The sequence below is a fragment of the Otolemur garnettii genome, unplaced genomic scaffold (genome assembly GCF_000181295.1).
Source record: "Otolemur garnettii isolate 467f Iridium unplaced genomic scaffold, OtoGar3 scaffold00042, whole genome shotgun sequence".
NCBI classification, from domain to species: Eukaryota; Metazoa; Chordata; class Mammalia; order Primates; family Galagidae; genus Otolemur; species Otolemur garnettii.
The window spans coordinates 13867843-13889347 of NW_003852437.1; the positions used below are offsets into that span (position 1 = coordinate 13867843).

General features: G+C 35.6%; 1 protein-coding gene across 1 annotated transcript in view; it reads right to left on the minus strand.

Moving 5' to 3' along the window:
- The window catches only part of EYA4 (EYA transcriptional coactivator and phosphatase 4), an 85689-nt gene that overhangs the window by 41806 nt on the left and 22378 nt on the right, over nucleotides 1–21505 (minus strand). The window contains exons 3-7 of the mRNA XM_012805448.2: nucleotides 11917–12009; nucleotides 7530–7596; nucleotides 6202–6344; nucleotides 5925–6068; nucleotides 4152–4231 (exon numbers count right to left, since the gene is read on the minus strand). Coding sequence (XP_012660902.2) covers nucleotides 4152–4231; nucleotides 5925–6068; nucleotides 6202–6344; nucleotides 7530–7596; nucleotides 11917–12009 — 527 coding nt within the window. The remainder of the gene's footprint in view (nucleotides 1–4151; nucleotides 4232–5924; nucleotides 6069–6201; nucleotides 6345–7529; nucleotides 7597–11916; nucleotides 12010–21505) is intronic.

A 21505-nucleotide genomic window follows, 5' to 3' on the forward strand; every position in this document is an offset into this window, starting at 1 on the left:
TAAAAGAGAAATCTGCCCTCTAGTATGTGCCAAAGAAAACCGATCCCTATAACAAAGGAAAGACTAACATTCAGCTCTATTTCTTCCTAGTCCCCAGCTTTGAGATGATCCAGATGAATGGAGACAGCTTGGCAGGTGTCTTTGCCTACACACATAATGAACAACTACCCACTGGTCTTACAAACCAGGTCCAGTACACAAATTTCAAACTGCCTAAAGCTTGTATATGCAACTTTGCTCCTGATCATTGCTCACCCAAGGATTCACACCATAAGGACCTATATATACATAAGGACCATATGTTTAAAGAACAGAGGAGACGGGGTCAGTTCTTTCCAAATAAATCAGCTCTTATACATCTCCTATCATCACCAGCAAGGACTTGGGCTTGCTCTCCCCCCTTCCACACAGACCTCAGTTTGTATTTTTGTAATTTCTTGTTCCCCTTACTGAATACCCTTGATAAATTTGCTTTCTTGGCAGACGGTAAAGAGCAAATAAAAGATGACTAAGATTTTATTTTTGTTACCCAGCCTCTCACCAACTATGAGGCCTGAAAACTGAAAGTGTTCAGGAGGTTTTCAAATAATTTAGTTTCTCTCCTTCGTTACAGAGAGAAATGAATGCATTGCATCAATTCCCCTGATCTTCCTTTTATTAATTTTTTTTTCAGTTTTGGCCGGGGCTGGGCTTGAATCCACCACGTCTGGCATATGGGGCCAGCACCCCACTCCTTGAGCCACAGATGCCACCCTATTAAAAAATTTTAAGAACTTTAAAATAATAAGAATTATCCTTTAAAAATCCTTGTACAGATTCAGATGATAAGCAAAAATCTGTTGTGATAACTGGTGTTTAATCTATCTAGCACGTTTTAGTACAAAATCTTATCAGTGATGACAAATCCTTGGACAGAATTAAAATCCCCTGATGAGACATGTTCTAAAGAAAATAAAAGTCCAGCATGTGATATGGTTTCCAAAAAAAGGAAATTATCTATATCAGTAAAAATGTGTATTATCAGACAAGATGAAATAATATAGCAGAAAGTTAAAATTCTAGTAGGCTATTAATTTTGAGATCTGATGTTCCCCACTACTTACTATGACCTGTGAGCCAAGAGAAAAACCTCTTATCTATATCTGAACAAGGTTCCTAGTAACATACTCTTCTCAGAATAAAATGCTGCTGGCAGACATTTCATAGTGCTTACTTTGTGTCAAGAAACTGTTCCTAGGGCTTTAAGTAGATTTACTCATTTAATCCCCACAACCTCCTCTGTGATGTTATCACTTTCATTTTACATTGTAGGGTACTAAGGCTCAGAGTGGTTAAGTGATTTGTACAAAGTCACACAGCTAGCAAGTTTCAGAGCTGGACTTTGAACTCAGAGACCTTAATTCTAGCCTCTCTGGGTTGAAGCTCTCTGTTAACCTGCTAATGCACTCAGAGGAAGATGAAGTTACATACTGGAAGGTCCAGGCTACTAGCCTCTGGAAAATACAATGTTTGTACTCAAATCTATCTTGAAGATGTCCCCCTTCTCTTTATTTCCACTATTGTCCCCTCATTCAAGCTTCTTTCACTTCCTGTTGCAGCCAACAAACTAGTTTTCTAATTTATCTCCTTGTTTCTACCTTTTGTTCTTTCTCCAAAGACCCTCAACACATAAATTATATGATGCTACCCTCCTGCTCAAAATCCTTTAATAGCTTCCCATTGGGCTTGGAATAGAATCCAAATTCCCAATTGTACACCACAGGGCCCTAGTGAGCAGACCTCTGCCTCTCTGCTAATGTACGTTCCCCGTCGTCCCCTCAGGCCCTGACTAAAACTCAAGCTATCTTTGAGCCCAAGGACACACGGTGTCTTCTACCTGTTGGTTTTGTGCACACTGATTTCTTTGCCTGAAACATCCCGACCCTCATTCTTTACCTAACTCTTAGAAGTCTTGGCCTAAATGTGGTCACCATAGAGGAGGCTTCCCCTGTTCAAAATTATACTTCTGTTAATATTCTAATTATCTCTTTCCTCTCCCTTCATGCTTTCTAATTCTGTATGTATTTGTGTCATTACTGGTTTGTTGTCTGCTCCTCACAGTAGGCTGGAAGTTCCATGACGTAAGAATCAGACTGCTCCACCCCTGCCCCATCATCACCCCAATATAGAGACCAATTCCTAACACTTAATGGGCACTCACTAAATATTTGCTAAAAGAATAAACCGGTGTTCACACCATGCTCCAAAATGTAGGTTGCATTTTACGTTGCATCCATTGTATTTAAATCTTCAGATGGAATTGGATCTGTTTTATGATTCAATCTTTATGAAATACATTTTTCTTCTCCTTTGTGTATCTTTTTTTAGTCCTTCCGATTGGAGTGAAGTAGTTCTCCCTTCATACTACAACTCTGCCTAGTGTATGTTTCTATTACATTAGTTATATCCCACCTCCGTATATATTAGTTTTCATGTCTGTTTCCCCAGGAAGACTGTGCCCTTCTACAGAATAGGGAACAAAAACATAAAAATAAAAAGTAGGGAACAATGACTTACTATTTTTGATTTGTTGATGCCTCGTCAAAAATCTAATGTATAGCAAAGTGCTCCATAAATGTCTGCTGAATTGATAAGTGAGGGAAATTAAGCTATCAAAAATTCTCAATTTTTAAAACTGAAACAGAGGCTTTGATTATTTTCAAACTAATGCCAAACTAGAAAAAAATTATTATTCTAAAAAATTATTATTCCACACTACTTTAATAATTAATATTTCCTTTCTGTCTTTTGTTATATTTATGAAATTAAAATAAGACAATTAATAGAATTCCTTTAGTAAATCCAGAAAGCAAGTGTTTGTGCAATAACTGACACTACAGAATATAAAAAAGGCCAGGAAAACGTGAAAGTAAAATGATGCCTTGAAAGCCCAGATATCGGCTTCCCTTTAATCGCAGCTACTCTGAACGTGACTGAGAATCAAGAAATAAGGACAAAGCATTCTGGAGTGTCAACATATACTACAAATTCATCTCACTTGGAGCGGATTCAGTCATTTGGGGACATTCACTCACAATTCTAACAAAACAGATTTAAAAACTCATCAAAATCTGAAGGAAACAAGATCAGGAGAAGGACTAAGGTCTATTAGAGACAAGCACAGTGACAGAAGCAAAATGTTACAGCTGTAGGGGAAAAAAGAACCAAATATTTATTAAAAGAAAATCACAGAACTAAAAAATAAAAATAGTTTTAAAAAGTCAACAATACTTCTAGAGGCCTTTGGTATAGTTACAAGTGATACTTTTTAGAACTTAAATGTCATAAAATCTATAGCAATATCCTGAGATTGATTTTAGTTCAATCTGTTAACTAATATTTACAGAGCTTTTTATCATTTTTTATCATTCAGCTTTTTATCATTCAGCCATTAAAAAAGATGGAGCCTTCACATCTTTTACATTTACCTGGATGGAGCTGAAATACATTCTTCTCAGTAAAGTATCACAAGAATGGAAAATTAAATATCCAAGGTACTCCATACTAACATGAAACCAATATATAAACAATTACATGCCCAAGAAAACACAAATATATTCTAGTATTGGGGCGAAGGAGGACAAAGTGGGGAGGGGACTGAGAATGACTGGCAGAAGGAGGGAGGGCATGTGGGGGGATCTCACTTACGGTGCACATGGTGGGGGTGTGTGACACACCCTCTGGGTGAGGGGCTCTTTTACAACTGGAACTTTACCCTGCAAGGGAGAACTATGCAATCTAAAAATTTCTACCCTCATATGAATTTGAAATAAAGAGAAAAAAACTAAAAAAAAAAAAAAATTCTTAGCTTTCATAAAAACATTACTTTTAGTGTACTTTAAGGTAATAGAAAATATCCAATACATTTTCTAATTCCATACCAAATGGTTAAAACAACTAAAGATTAAATGCACTCAGGAAATCTAAAACAGCCAGAATAACACCCATTCAAGGAATTCTGGGTAGCTAAATTTTTATAGTCCTGAAAGGCTACCTTAATCTTAAATTCAGAAACCTTATTCTGGGAAAGTATACACTTATATAGGAACCTGAAAGTACTCTTAATGATCTGAAATAGATACAAAAAGCATAAATATAAAAAGCTACTATACCTGTTGTGAACCACTGAAATTCGTTGAATTGGAAACTGAATTATTTGCATAAATAGTAGAGGACGGTGCAAAACTAGAACCTAGAGGTAGAAGACAAACTGGTTTTAAAAAGTGTTCCTTGCAAAATGATAAAAATATTTCACATTGTAGAATTCAGTGAGAGAACTAAATTTTGAATTTTATGAGGGAGGCAGTGAAATTTGAAGTTGAGTGATTTATACAGAAAATGTGCTCAGCGGTGTCCTTCCTGTAACAACTGCTAAGCCCTTTCCTCGTGTATCTATTGGGCTAAACAGAAGCATATGGGGAGCGTCTTCCTCAGAACTGAGGCTAACGTTTAAGGGTGAAGTGTCCGGGCTACTCAAGGAACCAAACTTTTCACAGACTAAGACTACTTTCAGGAAACCCCTGGAACTTTCAAATCCTATCAACTGCATTTGCATACAGAAATCACTTGAGTTCCACATTTGGATAGAGTTATTAGCCCTGGAAATAACCACACAGAACCCATTTAGAATTGCTGCTGGCAGCTCTCTGTCTTTCTGTTCCCCCATGTCCTTTGTTTAGAACAAAAATAGCTGCAAATTAGGGTTCAGATTCAGAGAGAACTATTTCTCTAAAACCTCACTACAAGGTCTATATTTAATTACTTTTTCAAAGCAGGGCAAAAACAAGTGCGCTATCCATTATAGATTTAAAAAGTGTCTTTATGGAATGTCTTTGTCAAGGATTAAAATGAAAGACTATTAAGGAAGGTGGTGAAACAAGCATGTTTGGCTGCAATTTATTATGTAACCAATGCAACTGACCTGGCCTGAACCAGCCCATATGAAAGTATGTGGGGGAAAAACTGAAAAAGTCTCTATGCTCCCTGTCACATTGCTAACCGAAGCTGTGTGGCTCTTTGTGGCTAGAGCTTGCCTGCAAATATGTGTCTATCTGCAATCCAGGTTAAAAAAGATTTTTGTTTGTTTCAGCCAAAAATGTCAAAATAATTATTTCATTTTCGTCAATGGACCAAAATGCTAATACCAGTTGGTTCAAAGAGCCCTCAATTTGTGACTATGTTATAGACAAAATGACACAGGGCATCCAGCTTTTAATGTTTTTACTATGTCACTAAAATTCTTTCAGTGACAGTAACATAAAGACAAAACACAATTTTGAACAGGAGTCAAAAATAAGAAAAGATTTTAAATGATCCTATCTAGAGGACCAGGGCAGGGGGTGGGACGCAGTTTATATAAACAGTACTATTAAGAAATCCGTGGGGGACAGAGAGGTTTTTGAAAAGAACAACTAAAAAAACCTCTCAATCACTTAATGATAAATGAAACTCAAAAAAGAACTAATTTGCTATTAAATAGAACCAAATCAGCATTACGTCCTTCAGGATTACTGAAAAGAAATTAACTACTGGTCTGTGCTGTGGATCTCTAAAAACACGTAAGTAGACACCAAACGTGTGACCGACCTGGTGTCTGGCTTGGAGGTTGCTTTGCTTGGACCTTGGTTTCCTACTGATGTTATGCAGCTTAAACTTAAAGTACTTAAATTTGGTATGGGTCATGTTTCTTGATGGATATTTAACTATTTTCACCGTGTTTCTCACGTTTCTGCCTAGTTATTTGCCTTTTCTTAAAAAATTATGTGGACTGCGATCAAGTTTAAAAACTCCTCTTCATGATCAGAGAGTCAGTTTCAGTCTGAAGACGAGAGAGCCTCATTCAAAGAATGAGTTCTCTCAGAGCCCGTGTGGGTGTGGTCACCTACCTGGCATTTGGTAAGAATAAGGCGTCTGGCCTGGCTGTGGGGTAGAAAATCCTGGGCTGTAACTGAGGCAGCCACTCTGTAATGGGGACTGAGTTTGAGAAAGTCCGCTTTCTGTCTTGATGGCTGGCAACATCACACCCAAATCTGTTTAGAAAATGGATGCAATAATCATTTCATTAGTAAGATGATCTTCCTTCTGAGCTGTAACCTTACAGTAGAAAACTATGACCACCAGGATTACCTACTTATAACCAAAGAAGGAGGAGACGTGAAATACCGTAAGTGGGCAGGCTGTAGGGCTGTCCTGTCTGTGAGTAGGCTGTGTAGACGGCTGGCTGCTGCATCCCCGAATACTGAGTCTGGCCTGCATAGGCAGACATTGTTTGAGCTGCTGGTGTAGAAAGAATGTGTGGATAGGGCCTAAATATCAGAAAAATAGCATTACTGTGGCAACAAAGACTGCATATTAATTCAGACAGCTTAGATTCAGTGAAACCCTATAATAGCCAGGAAGTAATCTTCCTCTTTATCTATAATATAATCTTAACAATATAGGAATGAACATGAGTCTGGATTATCAGGAGCCCAGACTGTGCTACAAGCCAGCCTAGTGACTGACCATGGGCAAATCATTTTAACTCCTTAAGTCCACACCTCACCTGTAACATGAGAAATTTGGTTTAGGTATTACATCAAAAGGCTCTTCCAAGTCTACGATTTTTGTTTACCTCTGAAATAACACTCCAATTTATATGCAGATGAGGAAAATGGAGCACAGCCCAGCTAATTCACGTGCTCATCTGCATATTTACAGTGACCCTGGATGACCAACACTATGCAATGACTATGAAAACCCACTTATAAGCCCTACCAAGAATTTGAAAACTTACAATTTATAAAAATTAAAATAAAAGGTAAGGGGCTTCCTAAAAAGAAATGGAATGCCATTTCTTTCTTCAAGCCATATTTTATATAATATTCCCCATTCAATCCCCAGCCTATTTATGTAAAGATGCTCTACAGGAAAGAGAAATAGCACACCATGTGTACATGTGTATGTAGCAGGAACACAAACTCGGCACTTCTGTCTAATTCCAACAAGTTCAGATACGCACCCAATATATTAATACTTAAACTTGATTCAATGTCTACCATGGTCCTCACTAAGGTGATTATATTAGTTACAAGGCAATAAGCCCTGTTTATTAGAAATCTTTATATGCCCTTCCAAAATTTCCAATGATATAATGAATAATAAAGTGTTAATGAAAAAAAGAACTAGATTTTCTTTAAACTAAACACATTTTTGCATTTGCATTTAAAAAAACAGTGTACTCTTACTTCAGCTTGATGTTTCCCTCAAGAGTATGTAAGTCCAGACAGGAGAGAATTACCCAGATAAAGGTGGGTATCTCTATTTCAAATTTATATAGAATATTTATCTATATGTCTAATCTACCCAAGAATTGATCCAATTATCTATTTATAATGCATACATATAAATGTTTGCCAACTTAAAGCTGCTATACTATGTGAATACAGACTAAGAAACATAATTCTGAAAAGTTATTCTAACAAACCAGAAAGAATCTACTGACCACTTACTTGGAAGGATAGAGCTGTGGGGAATATTGATGTGCCGATCTGGGGCTGTAGCCACTACTTGTTATGACTGTAAGACACAAACACCAGGGCACAAAAGGTTGCTTCGTAAATTCATTTCACTAGGGGGTACATAACCAATTTGCAGAAATTACCATGTTAAATACAAGTTTCTAAAGAGAAACAGCTACGTAGACACTTTCTCCTAACTCAACGACTTTGAGTTTTGTTCTAAAACCATCAAATGAACATTCCTCTCACAAATCATTCCCTCTGTCCTGTTTCCATTTTCTCAAATCAGTGTCATGATCCTATGTATTCAGATGCTATGAATAAATATCTTTGATTCTAGGCTAATCAGGCTTTCATGACATAATTTTTTAAAATTTTTCAAACTTCACACATGTGACATTTCAAATAGGATGGCAATGTATAAGTATTGCTCTTCTTCCATCTTTATTCTGCTGGAAAGACCATACAAATGTGATGTTCTAACTTTCACTGTGAAATTGTAAAATGCTATTGTATTCTATTTCCTTTCATTTGACCAATCGGATGAGTAGTTACCGAGTCCAAAATATTCTATTAAGAATTAGAATATACGAAGAAAGCATGGGTGACAATGTAATATTTTTCTAAAAGGCATATTCACAGAATGCAGTAGCAATTATTTTTGCAAATATATTTTGAACTATCAGAGATAATACCGTGTGAGAAAAACTTCAAGGTGAAAGTCAGGTCCTGTTAACAGCTCATCCAAACGTGCACCCCCAAACTGGAATCTATCCAAAAGTTTGGAAGTTTCTTTTTCCCTTACCCATCTGTCTTGACCAAGACAGATGTCCTGCAAATATATGGACCCTAAAGTGTGGAGCCGGTCCCTTCAGAGCCGATCTGCACTGGGCAAGGACACAGGGTGTCTTTATTAGGCCATCTGCTGTTCATTCACTTTTCAAAAAGATGAAAGTCGTACACAACACAGTCCTGGAGCTGGTTTAGTCTCATCAATCACAGTTGTACTTCAAAGTACAATGTCCCTTCTAAGTTGTTCATAATAATTCTGGAGCTAAACTTTTAGAGCGGCAGAAGTGACAAATAGGTTTAGGTTGCTAACTATTTTATGAAACATGATATATTTCTATATCCAAATGCTATTAAGTACCCTTGTGATCTATGGCTTCAAACACATGTAGCATTGTGTTTAAAATGCTATTTTGCCTGGAAACCCTAAGTGTATTTTAGTCTTCATTCTAATAGTGTAGTCAGTGTATTTGCAAGAATGTTGTGAGCTAATTTTAAAAATTGTCAAATTTGGCTACACATCTTATGTTCTAAATATTTTCAGCATCCAAATTTTAAGTGAATATGCTGCTATATGCAGTTGAAAATAGATTGACCATAAGCTATTGATTTTCTACTTCTTTGTTAAAAACTTAATATTTAAAACTGTCAAATAAACTCCAGGAGAACAGACTCTTTACACTATAGCCCGAGCACCTTCCATAACACAGTGCTATTTCACAGGATATTCATTCTAATTTATTAGTGCATTAATTCACTTAATGAATACTGAATACACCACTTAGCAGAAATATAGTTACATGAGGCTTAATTCCAAATTAGTTTGTCTCTTTTTTATGAAACTTCACTTTGGCATATTTAAGACTTTGGTTATACCAATCAGTTATTCTCAAGGTTATAAAATAGAAGACTTTCCAAAGAAATGTTGGATAATGAAACATGTATTATAGCAGCTTTAAGCCAAAGAACAAAACTATGTATTTCAGAAAAAAATACAAATACATGAATTTAATTCTGAACATGTAGGATGCTTTTTCCCTTGAATGATGAATCTACACAACATTAGAACCACAGCCCTGCGAAGGCTCAATTAATTTTTAAAATTTCATATTAATGTCTATATGTTCATTTCCTAAGAAGAATACAAAACTTTGAACTCAGAAAACCAATAGATTCACATAAGGAATAAAATTTGGAGAGCTCATACTCCTTCACTAAAATGTATACTTTTCTTAACTCATACATTGTCAGATAACTCAAAGAAACAATAAAACTGAATTAAAGTCAGTTGTGATTATGTTAATCAATGGAAAAAGTGTTCCTCCAAAGGGCAACCTAATCTCCAGAAGGACTGCAGGGTATCATATCCAAATATGGAAGACACCTCCCACGGTCATGCAATTAATCATAAACATTACCCAAAATACTTAATTCACTATATTCCATCATTTTTGGAAGCAAAAAGTAAACAAAACTGCTTGTCTTCAAAACACCCTGAACATTCTTTAAAATAAATGTTTAATGTCTGTGGTCAGTTTCCCAGATGGTGCTGAAGTCATTTTAAGGTTGTATTCTTATTATTGTGATAGTTTAGTTCAGGGATTTGATGGAAGGAGAAGTGGAGCCCTGGAGGGAATTTTGTCTGCCAGGGAAAACATGTCTAGAGACATTTCTGGTAATCACAACTAGAGGCGCTACTGGCACCATGGGCTTGCCAGAGGCAAGGATGCCGGCAAGCACCTGACAATGTTATGGGGTAGAGGACAGCTACCCACAACAAAGAATTAGCTGGGATCTTTAATGGTACTGCTGGTAAGAATCCCTGCCCTGACTGCTTCTGTGATACTGGAAATGTTCTGAGTTGTCCACTATGGTACCATTAACCACATGCAGCTGTTAAACACTTAAAATATGACAAATAAGACTAGAAACAAAATTTTAAGTTTTGCCACATTTTAATTAATTAAAATTTAAATAGTCACCTATGATCAGGGGCTACTTTATTGGACAAAATAGCCCTAGAAAGTTCCTAAGAGAAAAGTGAGACAATATCTACAAAGATAATACGAACAGATTCCAGACGGGATGATTTGTTCGTTCCTATTTCTTTTTGCCATCTTTATATTTTTCCCAATGAAATGATATAGAAAGGACCCTGGGTTTAATCATCAGGACACAGTTCTAGACCCATTTATACCGTGGCCTTGATTGTGAGACTTTAACCACCTTTAACGTCTCTGCATGCCTTGATAAATTTTGTCTATATAAAATGGATCAGGGAGCTCTGGAGCTCATACTCTATTGGGCTTTTTTTATTTGTTTCATTTAGCTTTCAATTAACTTGCAGTATACTATTGAAATATGCCAGCAATTACTTACTAATCATTCTTTTTCTTTAAAACTGGTTCATGGACCATTGACTTGGCAGAGAGTTTTGTATGAGAGTTACGGATACATGAGCAAGCCAGAATGCTAGGGTAAACTGGTATAGCTATCTTCTGGGAGGCAGGTGAATTGCTAGGAAAGATGTAGCTTAACACATAAGACTCTCTACATAAAGTTTATCAACTATTATTTATTTGTTTAGAGTACTCATACTTCATGTAAATATACTTCAGCTGCTTCTAATACGTGTGAACTAATAAAACCGGACCATCTGTATCTATAAAAATCAAATCTATGCGGTAGTGACCTTATACTTAAAGGCATACCTCAACTATTTTCACATAAAGCATACTCACATACAATCCTTGTAACATGAGAACAGGGGTAAATGTAAAATCTGTTAAAGTCGAGTAACAGAACCAAGATTTCATTACCATAAATACTTTTCTAGATTTAATGGTCATTTTTTTGATATATACAATCTTCCTTAGGTTGAAAAAATTTTTTTTTCATCAGATAGTAAGCCAAACAAAATATTATAACTTAGAAAAAAAAATCTTTACATCAACTTAATTTGTGCCCTCTGTGCCCAGCTGGGAGTTATCAGGTATTAATATTTAAAAAGGATTGATGTTTCAAGACATGCTATTGTTCCCTTTGAAGCATACCCATGCTCTCAGAGGCTGGGCTCTAATGCAACCAGCATGTGCTCCCCTGAAGCCCATTAACCTTTAAGGCTTGTCACTCAGCTGCTTACACAGGAGGAGTTTTTTAAACCCAGAGAGGAAACAAGGTTATTTAGAAGGAATCAAATGGATAGTTTTACATCACAAATGTTGGACAGAAGGCAGTTTTCATGTCATTTAAATGGGTAACTTGAAGGAACAAGGCTGGCCATTACAAGCTAATGATAAAATGAATTAAACACTGTATGAAATTATTTCCAAGGAAATCAGCTCTGCTTATGTCTAATAAGAAAGTCACAGGAGTTTCTCTGCCCACTGACAATCCAGAAAAACATGATTCCAGTTGTAATTTCTACATAATTTTATGACAATTAGATGACAACACAAAGTGAATTTATGGGTAAGCTTATACAGACCAGATTTCTAACAACTTGGCTGTTTATGCGGCTTATCCCTACGGAGGAGCACATGCACGCACCCCCACGTGCACGGAAGGACACGCGAGCTAAAGGCTTTACCTGACCCAGTAAAAGTGTCAAGCGCTCCGTCTCCAGTCGTGGCTGTGGTTTCACTGCTGTTCAGGGGCTCTGTTTTGACTGCAAGAAGAGACACTATGTGGAAGAACAAGTACATGTGAGTTTGACTTCTAACGTCTATCAAAGACCCTGACGCTGCCACTAGGGATTTGCTAGCTACCACGGCATGCAGGAGAAAACTCGAGAAGTTGAGGAGGAGAGTTTGGTTAATTGAGCTTCCAAATGGGCATGCATTTATGGAGGGCGTAAGCTAAGAACTTCTGGCTAAGCTAGTTCTCTCCAGTCCAACTGTTAAGGGCAGTCAACCTTGAGAAGTGAAATAGTGGTAGACATATTCCATTTTGAACTCATCTAGGCACCCTCTATTATATCATAGTCAATAGACAGAAAAAAGAAATCATCAGTCTTCAGCACCTTTAATCCAAATCATAACAAGGAGATTCACTGGTTTATATTTTATTTTTCCCAGGGAAATATTTTTTTAGAAAACAATTGCATAGGAGTACAATGGAGGCGTATGCACACAGAAACCAGGGGCCTATTCCCATGATGGGTGAAAAATGAATTTTTAAAATTCATACACATTTTCTGCTATGAAGCAACCAAAGAGTCATAATGCGCTGTGCTTTTTATTTGAACAGCATAACAATTTTAATGTGTTATAGAGATAAGCACAGAATTGGAGGTAACGTCTACGGCAAGTCCAACGGTTTTAAAAAATTACTTCTTTTTAATTATTATGGCTGTATACTAGTTGTACACGTTTATAGTGCACGTGTGATGTTTGGATACAGGCATACCATGTGTAATAATCAAATCATTTTTTTGTGTTAGGAATATTCTAGTTCCACTCTCTTAGTTATGTTAAAGTATACCACAACTTCTTGTTGACTAAAGTCGCATTGTTGTGCTATTAGATATTGTTCGTTCTATCTAATTATCTAACTATATTTGTACAACCACTAATCATCCCCATTTATCGCCCTTATCCCCACTACCCTTCCCAGGCTCTGGGAAGGTAACCATCATTCTGCTCTCAGTCTTTATGAGATAGATCCATTGTTTTAGTATTTAGCTCCTATGTATAAGTGAGAACATGGGAGATTTGTCCTTCTGAGAAGCAAGTACATCGTTTCAAAACTCTCTTAATATGTGTTATTTATATTTAGAAGTGGTATATATTTTGGCAACATCCTTACTTGGCATTGAAGTAGCTTGGCACACATTACTGTTATTATTAGATACAACTTGGGGGGGGCGGTGATAAAGCATCTATCATTTGGTCACACCATATTTTCCCTTTGTTGGCAAAGCTTTACTACATACGTCACAGCAGCGAGGAAATAAATACAATTATTTTCTACTTAACACCTCTTAAGTTTCCTGGTCGTAAATGAAATGAATGATGCAATTCACTAATTCAGAAGCAAGCAGAAAAGTATAAAGAAGAAAAGCTGAAGACTAGTCCAGTATGAAGAAATTTGTCAAAAAGTAATACTGGGGTCACTGGGTAGCCCCAAATGAAGCAAGTCAGTGATGTTATTCTGTTAGAAAAGGAATTAATTTTTGAAAAAGCATGCAGTAATAATTAGGATCTCTCCACATGAACTGAATCCACCACACCCAAATCAGCTCTGGGTTAATTCAGTATTCATGACTTAACAATGACAAGATGATTTGCTGGAAAATTCAGAGGAGAAACGGAAAAATTGGAAAGAGGAGGTAAAGAAACTGGGATTACTTATCTTAGCGAAAGGGAAAATAAGCGTGACCTATCTCTCAACAGCCACCGTGGTCAGCGGTGTCGTGAATGAGGAATCAGCAGTGATTTGCACAGGAGTCCATATTGCAATTATATCTCATTAATAACTAAACTTACCACTATGCAAATTATTTTACTATTTTTGTATTTACTACTACAAAATTATTTATTATTTCTTAAGCATGTACCATGTCTAGACAATGTACACTTAGCTATTACTTAAAACAAACTTGATCGTTATAAATCACTATATTTATTTGATGTGCAAGACAACTGAAGTTCAGGTGAGCTGAGGAGCCTGTTTTAAGTTCCAATGCAGACAATGATAGGGCTAAGATCTGAGCTCCTGTTTTTAGCTCTGAAATCCGTGATCTTTCCACTGATTTAACAGGCTGCCTTCCCGTATGAAAATGGCTTGCGTTCAGGACAAGAAGAAGTAGCAAGTTTGAAAGTAGTTAATAACAACACACAGTCAGAAGGGACTTAATCCATTCCAGGTGCTGATTTTGGCTTTAGAGATAGTAACTCATTTACTCCTCACAACGGTCAGTAGATACTAGTAACAACTTCATGTCTTGGATGAGGAAATTGAGGCACAAAAAGGTTAAAGGACTTGCCCGTAGACCCAGAGCTGGGATTTGGGACCAGGTCGCAAGATGCGTGTTCAGAATCCAGACAGTTTACTGTACTGCTCTCAGCAGCACTAACTAATCAAGCATTTCCTTCAGCTGTAGGAAGATAATCTGGAGCATAATCTAGGTGGGTATGAAGGGTACTGTCTGTGATGCAATGTCCACACTGGATTTTTGACAATAACAACAAAAAGGCACACCTTCAGCAAATCTAATGTAATAGATAGTTTTCTTGGAACTTCCAACTTCTAACCATGGCCAAGTTCCTACTTAAACATGCCTGTATCTATGAACAATATGTGTAAGGCTGATTTATTATACCAATAATCAAATGCATTTCGCTTGCAAAGGCAGGAGGGCAGAGTGTGGGCTGCAGCTAACAAAGCTGGCCCCAAAGCCACACCTGACAATGAGTTTTGTGATTCTGGATTCCAACTTTGAGACTTGACTTTAAAAGACTTAGCAATGATTTTGATTACAATCTCCTCTATTAGAAAGTTTCAGATGGTCAAAAGGAGAAAAATGAAGAGGGAGGGAGGTTTGGGTCTTCCTTCATTATATTGGAAAGATCTCATTAAATCTGTAAGGGTCTGTGTTTAGTCAAAGACAGGGAAGGTTCATTTTGCTCAGAAAAGGCATCTTGAGAAAGTACATGAAGAGAGCAATGAAAAGTAAGACATATTATGTGCACTAAAATGCAAGGATTTTACGTAATAATTCAACAAAATGGGTGCTAACATTTGTGACGCACATTAATGTAAAATGATTTTTCTGAGCCAGGTAAGGGTAGAAAGGAAAAAGAAATTATTTAACCTGGCACAGAAAATATTCCTTTCACATTAAGAGAGCACAACAAATAGCTCCTGAGCTGCAAGTGAGATGCAAAGTTATTGATTTTTTTAAAGAACAGAATAATGAGGTAATAATAAATAATTTGAGTTTTTCAGCAATAGAAAGTTCAAATAGAGAAATGAAATGGAACTTTATATTATTAGCTGGTTTATAAAAAGTATGTTGGAATGTAAAGTAGTACTTCATATTCATATAATGGGTAACTAGTAAACCAGTAAACATTTTCTAATTTACTATAGAGAAAGCTTGCAAGGTATGTTATTTTCACTGAAGCTTCAGATATATTTGAAATGTAGTCTATTTTCTTTTCTGTTATCTTGCTTTTGTTTGCATGTTTTAATTTAGATGTACCGTCTAGTTTTGTAGTGGCCGGAAGCTTTTTAATTCATTAAATATGTGCAAGGAAGAACTATTTGGAAAAATGTTCATTAATAAGACAAATCTTGTCCTCATTATTTTTCTAAAACACGTAAAAATCTTCATGTAAATGATTCCCAGTGTATATTCACTGACATTTCAAATGCATTTTTTAAACTATACTTTGTTTTTCTTAAGTTAACCTGGAGTTAAGCAGGGCTTTTTACTTAATTTTAGGACAGTGTCCAAAATCATGCCGAACTATAAAAAGGAAACAAAATCCTCTGTAGGACAAAAGCAAAGCACCGTATTTCTCAACAAATTTCAAACTTAAATATTTAATGTTTTTATTTCAATAAGTACAATTTAATGGCCTAGGTGAAGAGTTTTGTGGATTTATTAGTCTACATGCTCAAAGAAAATGAGTCAGTATTCATTTTCTTGAAAGTGAGATAAAATAACTTCATATAGCACTTTGTACACAGACTCCTTACAGTAAGAGATATTCTTATTGTCAGGTCCTCCTCTCCACTAATTGTCTACTTGTTCTCGGGATACTTTTAATGGCACTAAAGAGTAAAAATTAAAGACGATTATAAGATAGATAGATGATTGCCACATGTGATTACTGTCACTATTAAATCACTGATTTCCTTTCTTCACAAACCAACGTTCATCCCTACCCCATACTCCAATTTTCAAAGCAAACTTCATCTCATCCCCTCAAGTTATCTTTAGAATTTAAGTACAATATTAGTGTACATTAATTACTTTTGAAGAAAGCCTATTTTATTTATTTATTTATTTTTGAGGCAGAGTCTCACTATGTCTCCCTCAGTAGAGTGCTGTAGCATCACAGCTCATAGCAACCTCAAACTCTTGGGTTCAAGTGATTCTCTTGCCTCAGCCTCTCAAGTAGCTGGGACTACAGGCACCTACCACAGTGCCTAGCTATTTTTGTTGTTGTTGCAGTTGTCATTGTTTATCTGGCTACGGCTGGGCTCGAACTCACTAGCCTAGGTGTATGTGGCTGGCGCCGTAACCACTGTGCTATGGATGCCAAGCTGAAAGCCTATTTTATTATAATATCTCAGAGTTTACTTTCATTTGTTCCAATATTAGGCTTAATTCTTGAAAAGTGACTCAAGTAATTTTCACTTTACATTTCATCTTTAGAAATCTATGTTTAAACTGGTGTCCATTTACAAGACTACATATATGTAATTCCCTATACACATCTTTCTGAACTACAAAATCATAGAGACTTTTGACACCATAATTTCTACAAAGAATTTCAAAAAGAGTTAGATCAGGAAAGTTACAATTTATAACATGGCAGGGGAGCAGTAAGTATTACCTACTGGTTTTAATATTCACCGTAGCCCGTGATTTATATTTGTGGGAATCAAAAAAAAACCCCTAAACTTAGGAGTACCTAAAGTCTCTTATTCCTAAGTAGTCATAAAGTATTTAATTTTTTTAAGAAATAATTATATGAAGCCGTGTATAACTTTTATTCTAAAAAAAATCTGTAAACAATAGAGCTGTAGTAGTTGGTGTCTCTATTGCAAAATATGTAACATGGAGAAGAACATTTGTTACATGGGAGTCGATCAGTTCTACATTAAAAATTCTGGAAGAAGATTCTTTTCTATGATAAAGAGATTTCAAATATCAAAACCATAATAAAGCTGATGAGAACGTCTGATTTCGGTTCCCTTAAACCTTTTCTTTGAAGATTTTACCTAATCTCCATTAGAATCAAACCCTCCCTCCCTCTGCCGCGCATCCACCTTGAATGCATTACGCACTCATTATTCTCGTGCCTGTTCCCCTCTGCTAAACTTTTAGTCCCTGCATGGCCAGTATCATGTTCTTTAGGTCAATGGGTTCTCATTTCCTAGCACAGAACCTGGCATATAATAGGAACTTGATACATTTTAATTAAGTGAGAAAGTGAGAATTCATTCTTTTCTACCCTGCTCTAAGTTCTCCCAATAGATCTAAGTATTTCTGCATGTAAAAATGTAGTGAATTCTGAATCCTGACACCTCTAAGCAAGTAAGAATCTGGAATTACCTGTGTCTGGAAGGAACTTTTCGTATGAGTGGCACGGCTGCACGAATCTACAACATACTTCATGTATTGGTATATGAATCTATATCAGAGGACACGCCATATCTGACCCAGGGTCTGTTTTTGTATGGTCTATAAGCTAAGAATTGTTTTTACTTTCTTAAATAGCTGAAAATTTCCAAAAGAAGAATATTTTGTGACATGAAAATTTTAATGACAATCAAATTTCAGTGTTCATAAATCAAGCTTATTTAAGCACAGCCACAATAATTTGTCCAGATACCAGTGACTGAATAGTGACAACAGAGATCATGGCCTGCAAAGCCTGATCCCAAATTATCAGCAAAGGTATGACCACATTTATTCTATTTTCATATTTTAAGAAATTTACTAGTGCTAAAAATTGGAAAGGAAAACTTAGGTTTCTATATAAATCCACAGATATAATTATATAATTAGGATTAAGGTGATGAAACACTTTACATTACCTTAAGGAACAATGAAACACACTCAAATAGCACCAACATAGTATGATACAATCTTTAAGTCATATTATCAATTTATATTACAAAATAACTAAAATTATCTTTTTTTGAACATTCAGGTTAATGGGAAGATCTTGGAAAAGCCACCAAATTAGCTCTTAGCTTTGCCTTTTGTTTTATTATAATAATTTTACAAAGTCATCTAATTTCAACAATAAAACTTGGAATTAAAAATAGAATATCTTATTCTCAATGGGAGAGATTATGAAATAAGTGTTTATGTGATAAATACCCAGCATAAAAAGTCAGTAAAATTCATTAAAAATTTCATGTACTAATTCATTAAAAATTTCATTTATAATTATATAAATATATATTTATATTATTAATAATCAGAGTATACCTAACATTTTGTTACTAGAAGTTTGCCTTCTTTTCCCCAGTTTACATATTTCTAAGTGCAAAAGAATTTTTTATCTGATACTGGATGTCTTTTAACATCCAGTGAATGTTCTTATCTTCCTTAAAAAGCTCTTACCTCATTATTACTGAATTACTAGAATGGATTATAAGAAGGATGAGACACTGATATTTATTGCCAACTGATTTATATACATTATCAAATTTAAAACAAAAGCCTTGGCTAGGGACGTTACTATTTCAGGAACTGAAGCCCAGAGAGGGTAAGTCACGTTCACTGTTCCAGGCGACACAGGCAGTAAATTGCAGTGCGAAGGTCCAGGCCTCTGGTCCCTAACTACAGAAGCCCTTGCTCTCTTGTGGTCACAAGAGCCTTAACACTAACTGATAACCCGCAATGCTTGAGGTTTAACACTCAGAAGAATGTTTCTCGTTGAAATGAGATATAAATCACTAAATATTCATTGCTTATATTCATTATATTAAACTATTGCCTGTGTTAAAACACTACTTTAAAACAGAACAGCCAGTGAATTAAAAAGGCTTCTTATATATTAAATGTTCTAAAAAATATCAAAATTACAGTATTTCATGACACGTGAAAATTACATAAAATGTAAATAATTAGGACCATAAATAAAGTTTTATTAGAACACAGCCACTCTCGTTCCTTTACGCACTGTCTGTGGCTGCTTTTGTGCTATGACGGCCGAGCTGAGCTAACAAAACGGGGACATGTGGCTTATGAAGCCAACAATACTTACTGTGCAGCTCTTCCCAGGAAAATCCTCACATTGGAATTAAGAAGAACTAAATTATGGCAATATATTTTTAAGTGTGAAAAGTATACTTTAAGTTTGAAATTGAAAAAAAATTAAAATGATGACTATAAAAATAAAAATAATAGGTGTAATGAAGTGCTCTTTATTCAGTGGGCATACATTCTAATTTAATCTAAGAGAGAGCAAGGCCCAGTCAGACTGTGCCTGTTCTCACTGCTTGTTTGTAATGCACATTTCTAATTGGCATCAACCCTTCTTTATCCTGATATGCAGTGATTCCACAAGCATGTGATGGTTTTGTCTTAATTGTTTGATATCGTACTTGATCTAGGAGGAAGTGTGTGTATATGTGTGTGTGAACGCAGTTAATATCTACAGTTCCAAAAATTTGAGCCAATATTAATTTATAATTTTATACGTATAGTTTTCAAAGTGATGGTATAGTCACTATCAATGTTATTGGATACTTTGGGATATTTATCAAAGCATATAAAATGGCAAATATCTTTTTGCCACGTGAAAAATTTAAATTATGAAAGGCTACAGGTTATGAACGTCATTAAGTATATGTCCACTCTGCTTCAATCGCTGTGCTTGATGTGACTGTTGTTGGGCTGAATTAACCACATAATAAACGTATAAGTAGTTAGAAAACCAATATATGCCTCATTTGTGTGAAATTATGAATACATTTAAGAAAATGTAGATCTAAAAAATCTAAGAGTAGAATACCAATTGATAAGAAAAGCACAACCAACTGTTACCAAAAAGCAACTAAAAGGCCTATTCATTTCTCCTTATTCTGTATATCAGTACCAAACACAGAAAAGGGGTGCAAACACAGAAACAGCAACAGACAGCAAACCGGAGGGGCAAATCCACACACCCACACACATGCAGTGTACCATCAGCTCTCATACTTGTTGCAGAAGAGGGGGTGTTGCAACTCAGCAACCAGTCAGCTGTGTTTAAAACAGTCATGTTGTCCCCTGAGAATAGGAACAGTATAAGAGTTCATTGCCTGAATGCCTGCTGAGTGGATATGAATACACTTCAATGCTTGCCCGGGTTTCTGACCTTTCAGCTAAAATTATAACTGCCTTGTATGACTTCTACATGTTAGCTTATCAGGTCTGTTCTAGTTCAGTCAAATATACGTACATGATGATTAGTGAACTTCAAGGTCTAATTCTAGAGTGCCTGGGTTTTTTAATCTTCCTATTTGTACTGCATTTCAGGTTTAAATGTAAATGTTCTCACTCGAGTAGTCAATCACTAAATTTTCTTACACATTTGCAATCCCATAATTAATTAGCTGAAATTACAGATGCATGTTTAGAGACACATAAACATGATAAACAAGGAAAATGTTAATCTACAAAGGATGTGGTGTAAAACATTATTAAATACGGGTAAGTTGCAATGCACACAACTTTACAAAGAAAGTTTTAGATTGCACAGTTATTTTAAAACAAGTGGGAAGAGGTGTCTCAGTTTGATGGGTATTTACTTAAGATTTAACAGAAAATATGATGTGGCAAATGCTGATATCTAGTAATATAAATGGTTCATTAATTGCAACACATGTCATATAGTTTTTAATTTATTTACTGGAGCAGATCCGCAAAATTTCAAAATGCTTGTGAATAATAAATGGAGCTTATATGTCATATGTGTGCATATGTACATCATCTTTTTATATAGACATATTTTGATACAAAAATTGGGTCATATTCTCTGACAAGAATGCATTTGATAAGAACAAGACAGCAGAATATTTGAAATAATAGCTATTGTCAGTGCCTAAGCTGCAGCATAATCCTGGGCTAATCCCAGGAGAAATTACCTGGAAAAAATTCCTTTGAATAAAGATTAAGTATTATTCTCTTTGAAAAGAAAATGCAGCAGATACAAACTTTTGTATTTCCAAACCATTTTTATGAATAACTTTTTTTTAAAGAAAAACATTAAAGTAAACTTTTTGTACAACTCAACGTAAAACCCAAAGCTGGTGGGGAGATTATATGTGTATAGATATACTTTTGGTAACATCAAGATACCAAATCCTTCGGCCTCAATTTCTAAATATTTTGGGGATATTTCTAATGGCAACTACAAAAAGGGAGGCTTGCGATAAAGGACCTCAGAATGTTGCCCAGGACTATTCTTTCTACATGTTTCCAGTTATAGAGAAGGACCAAAAAT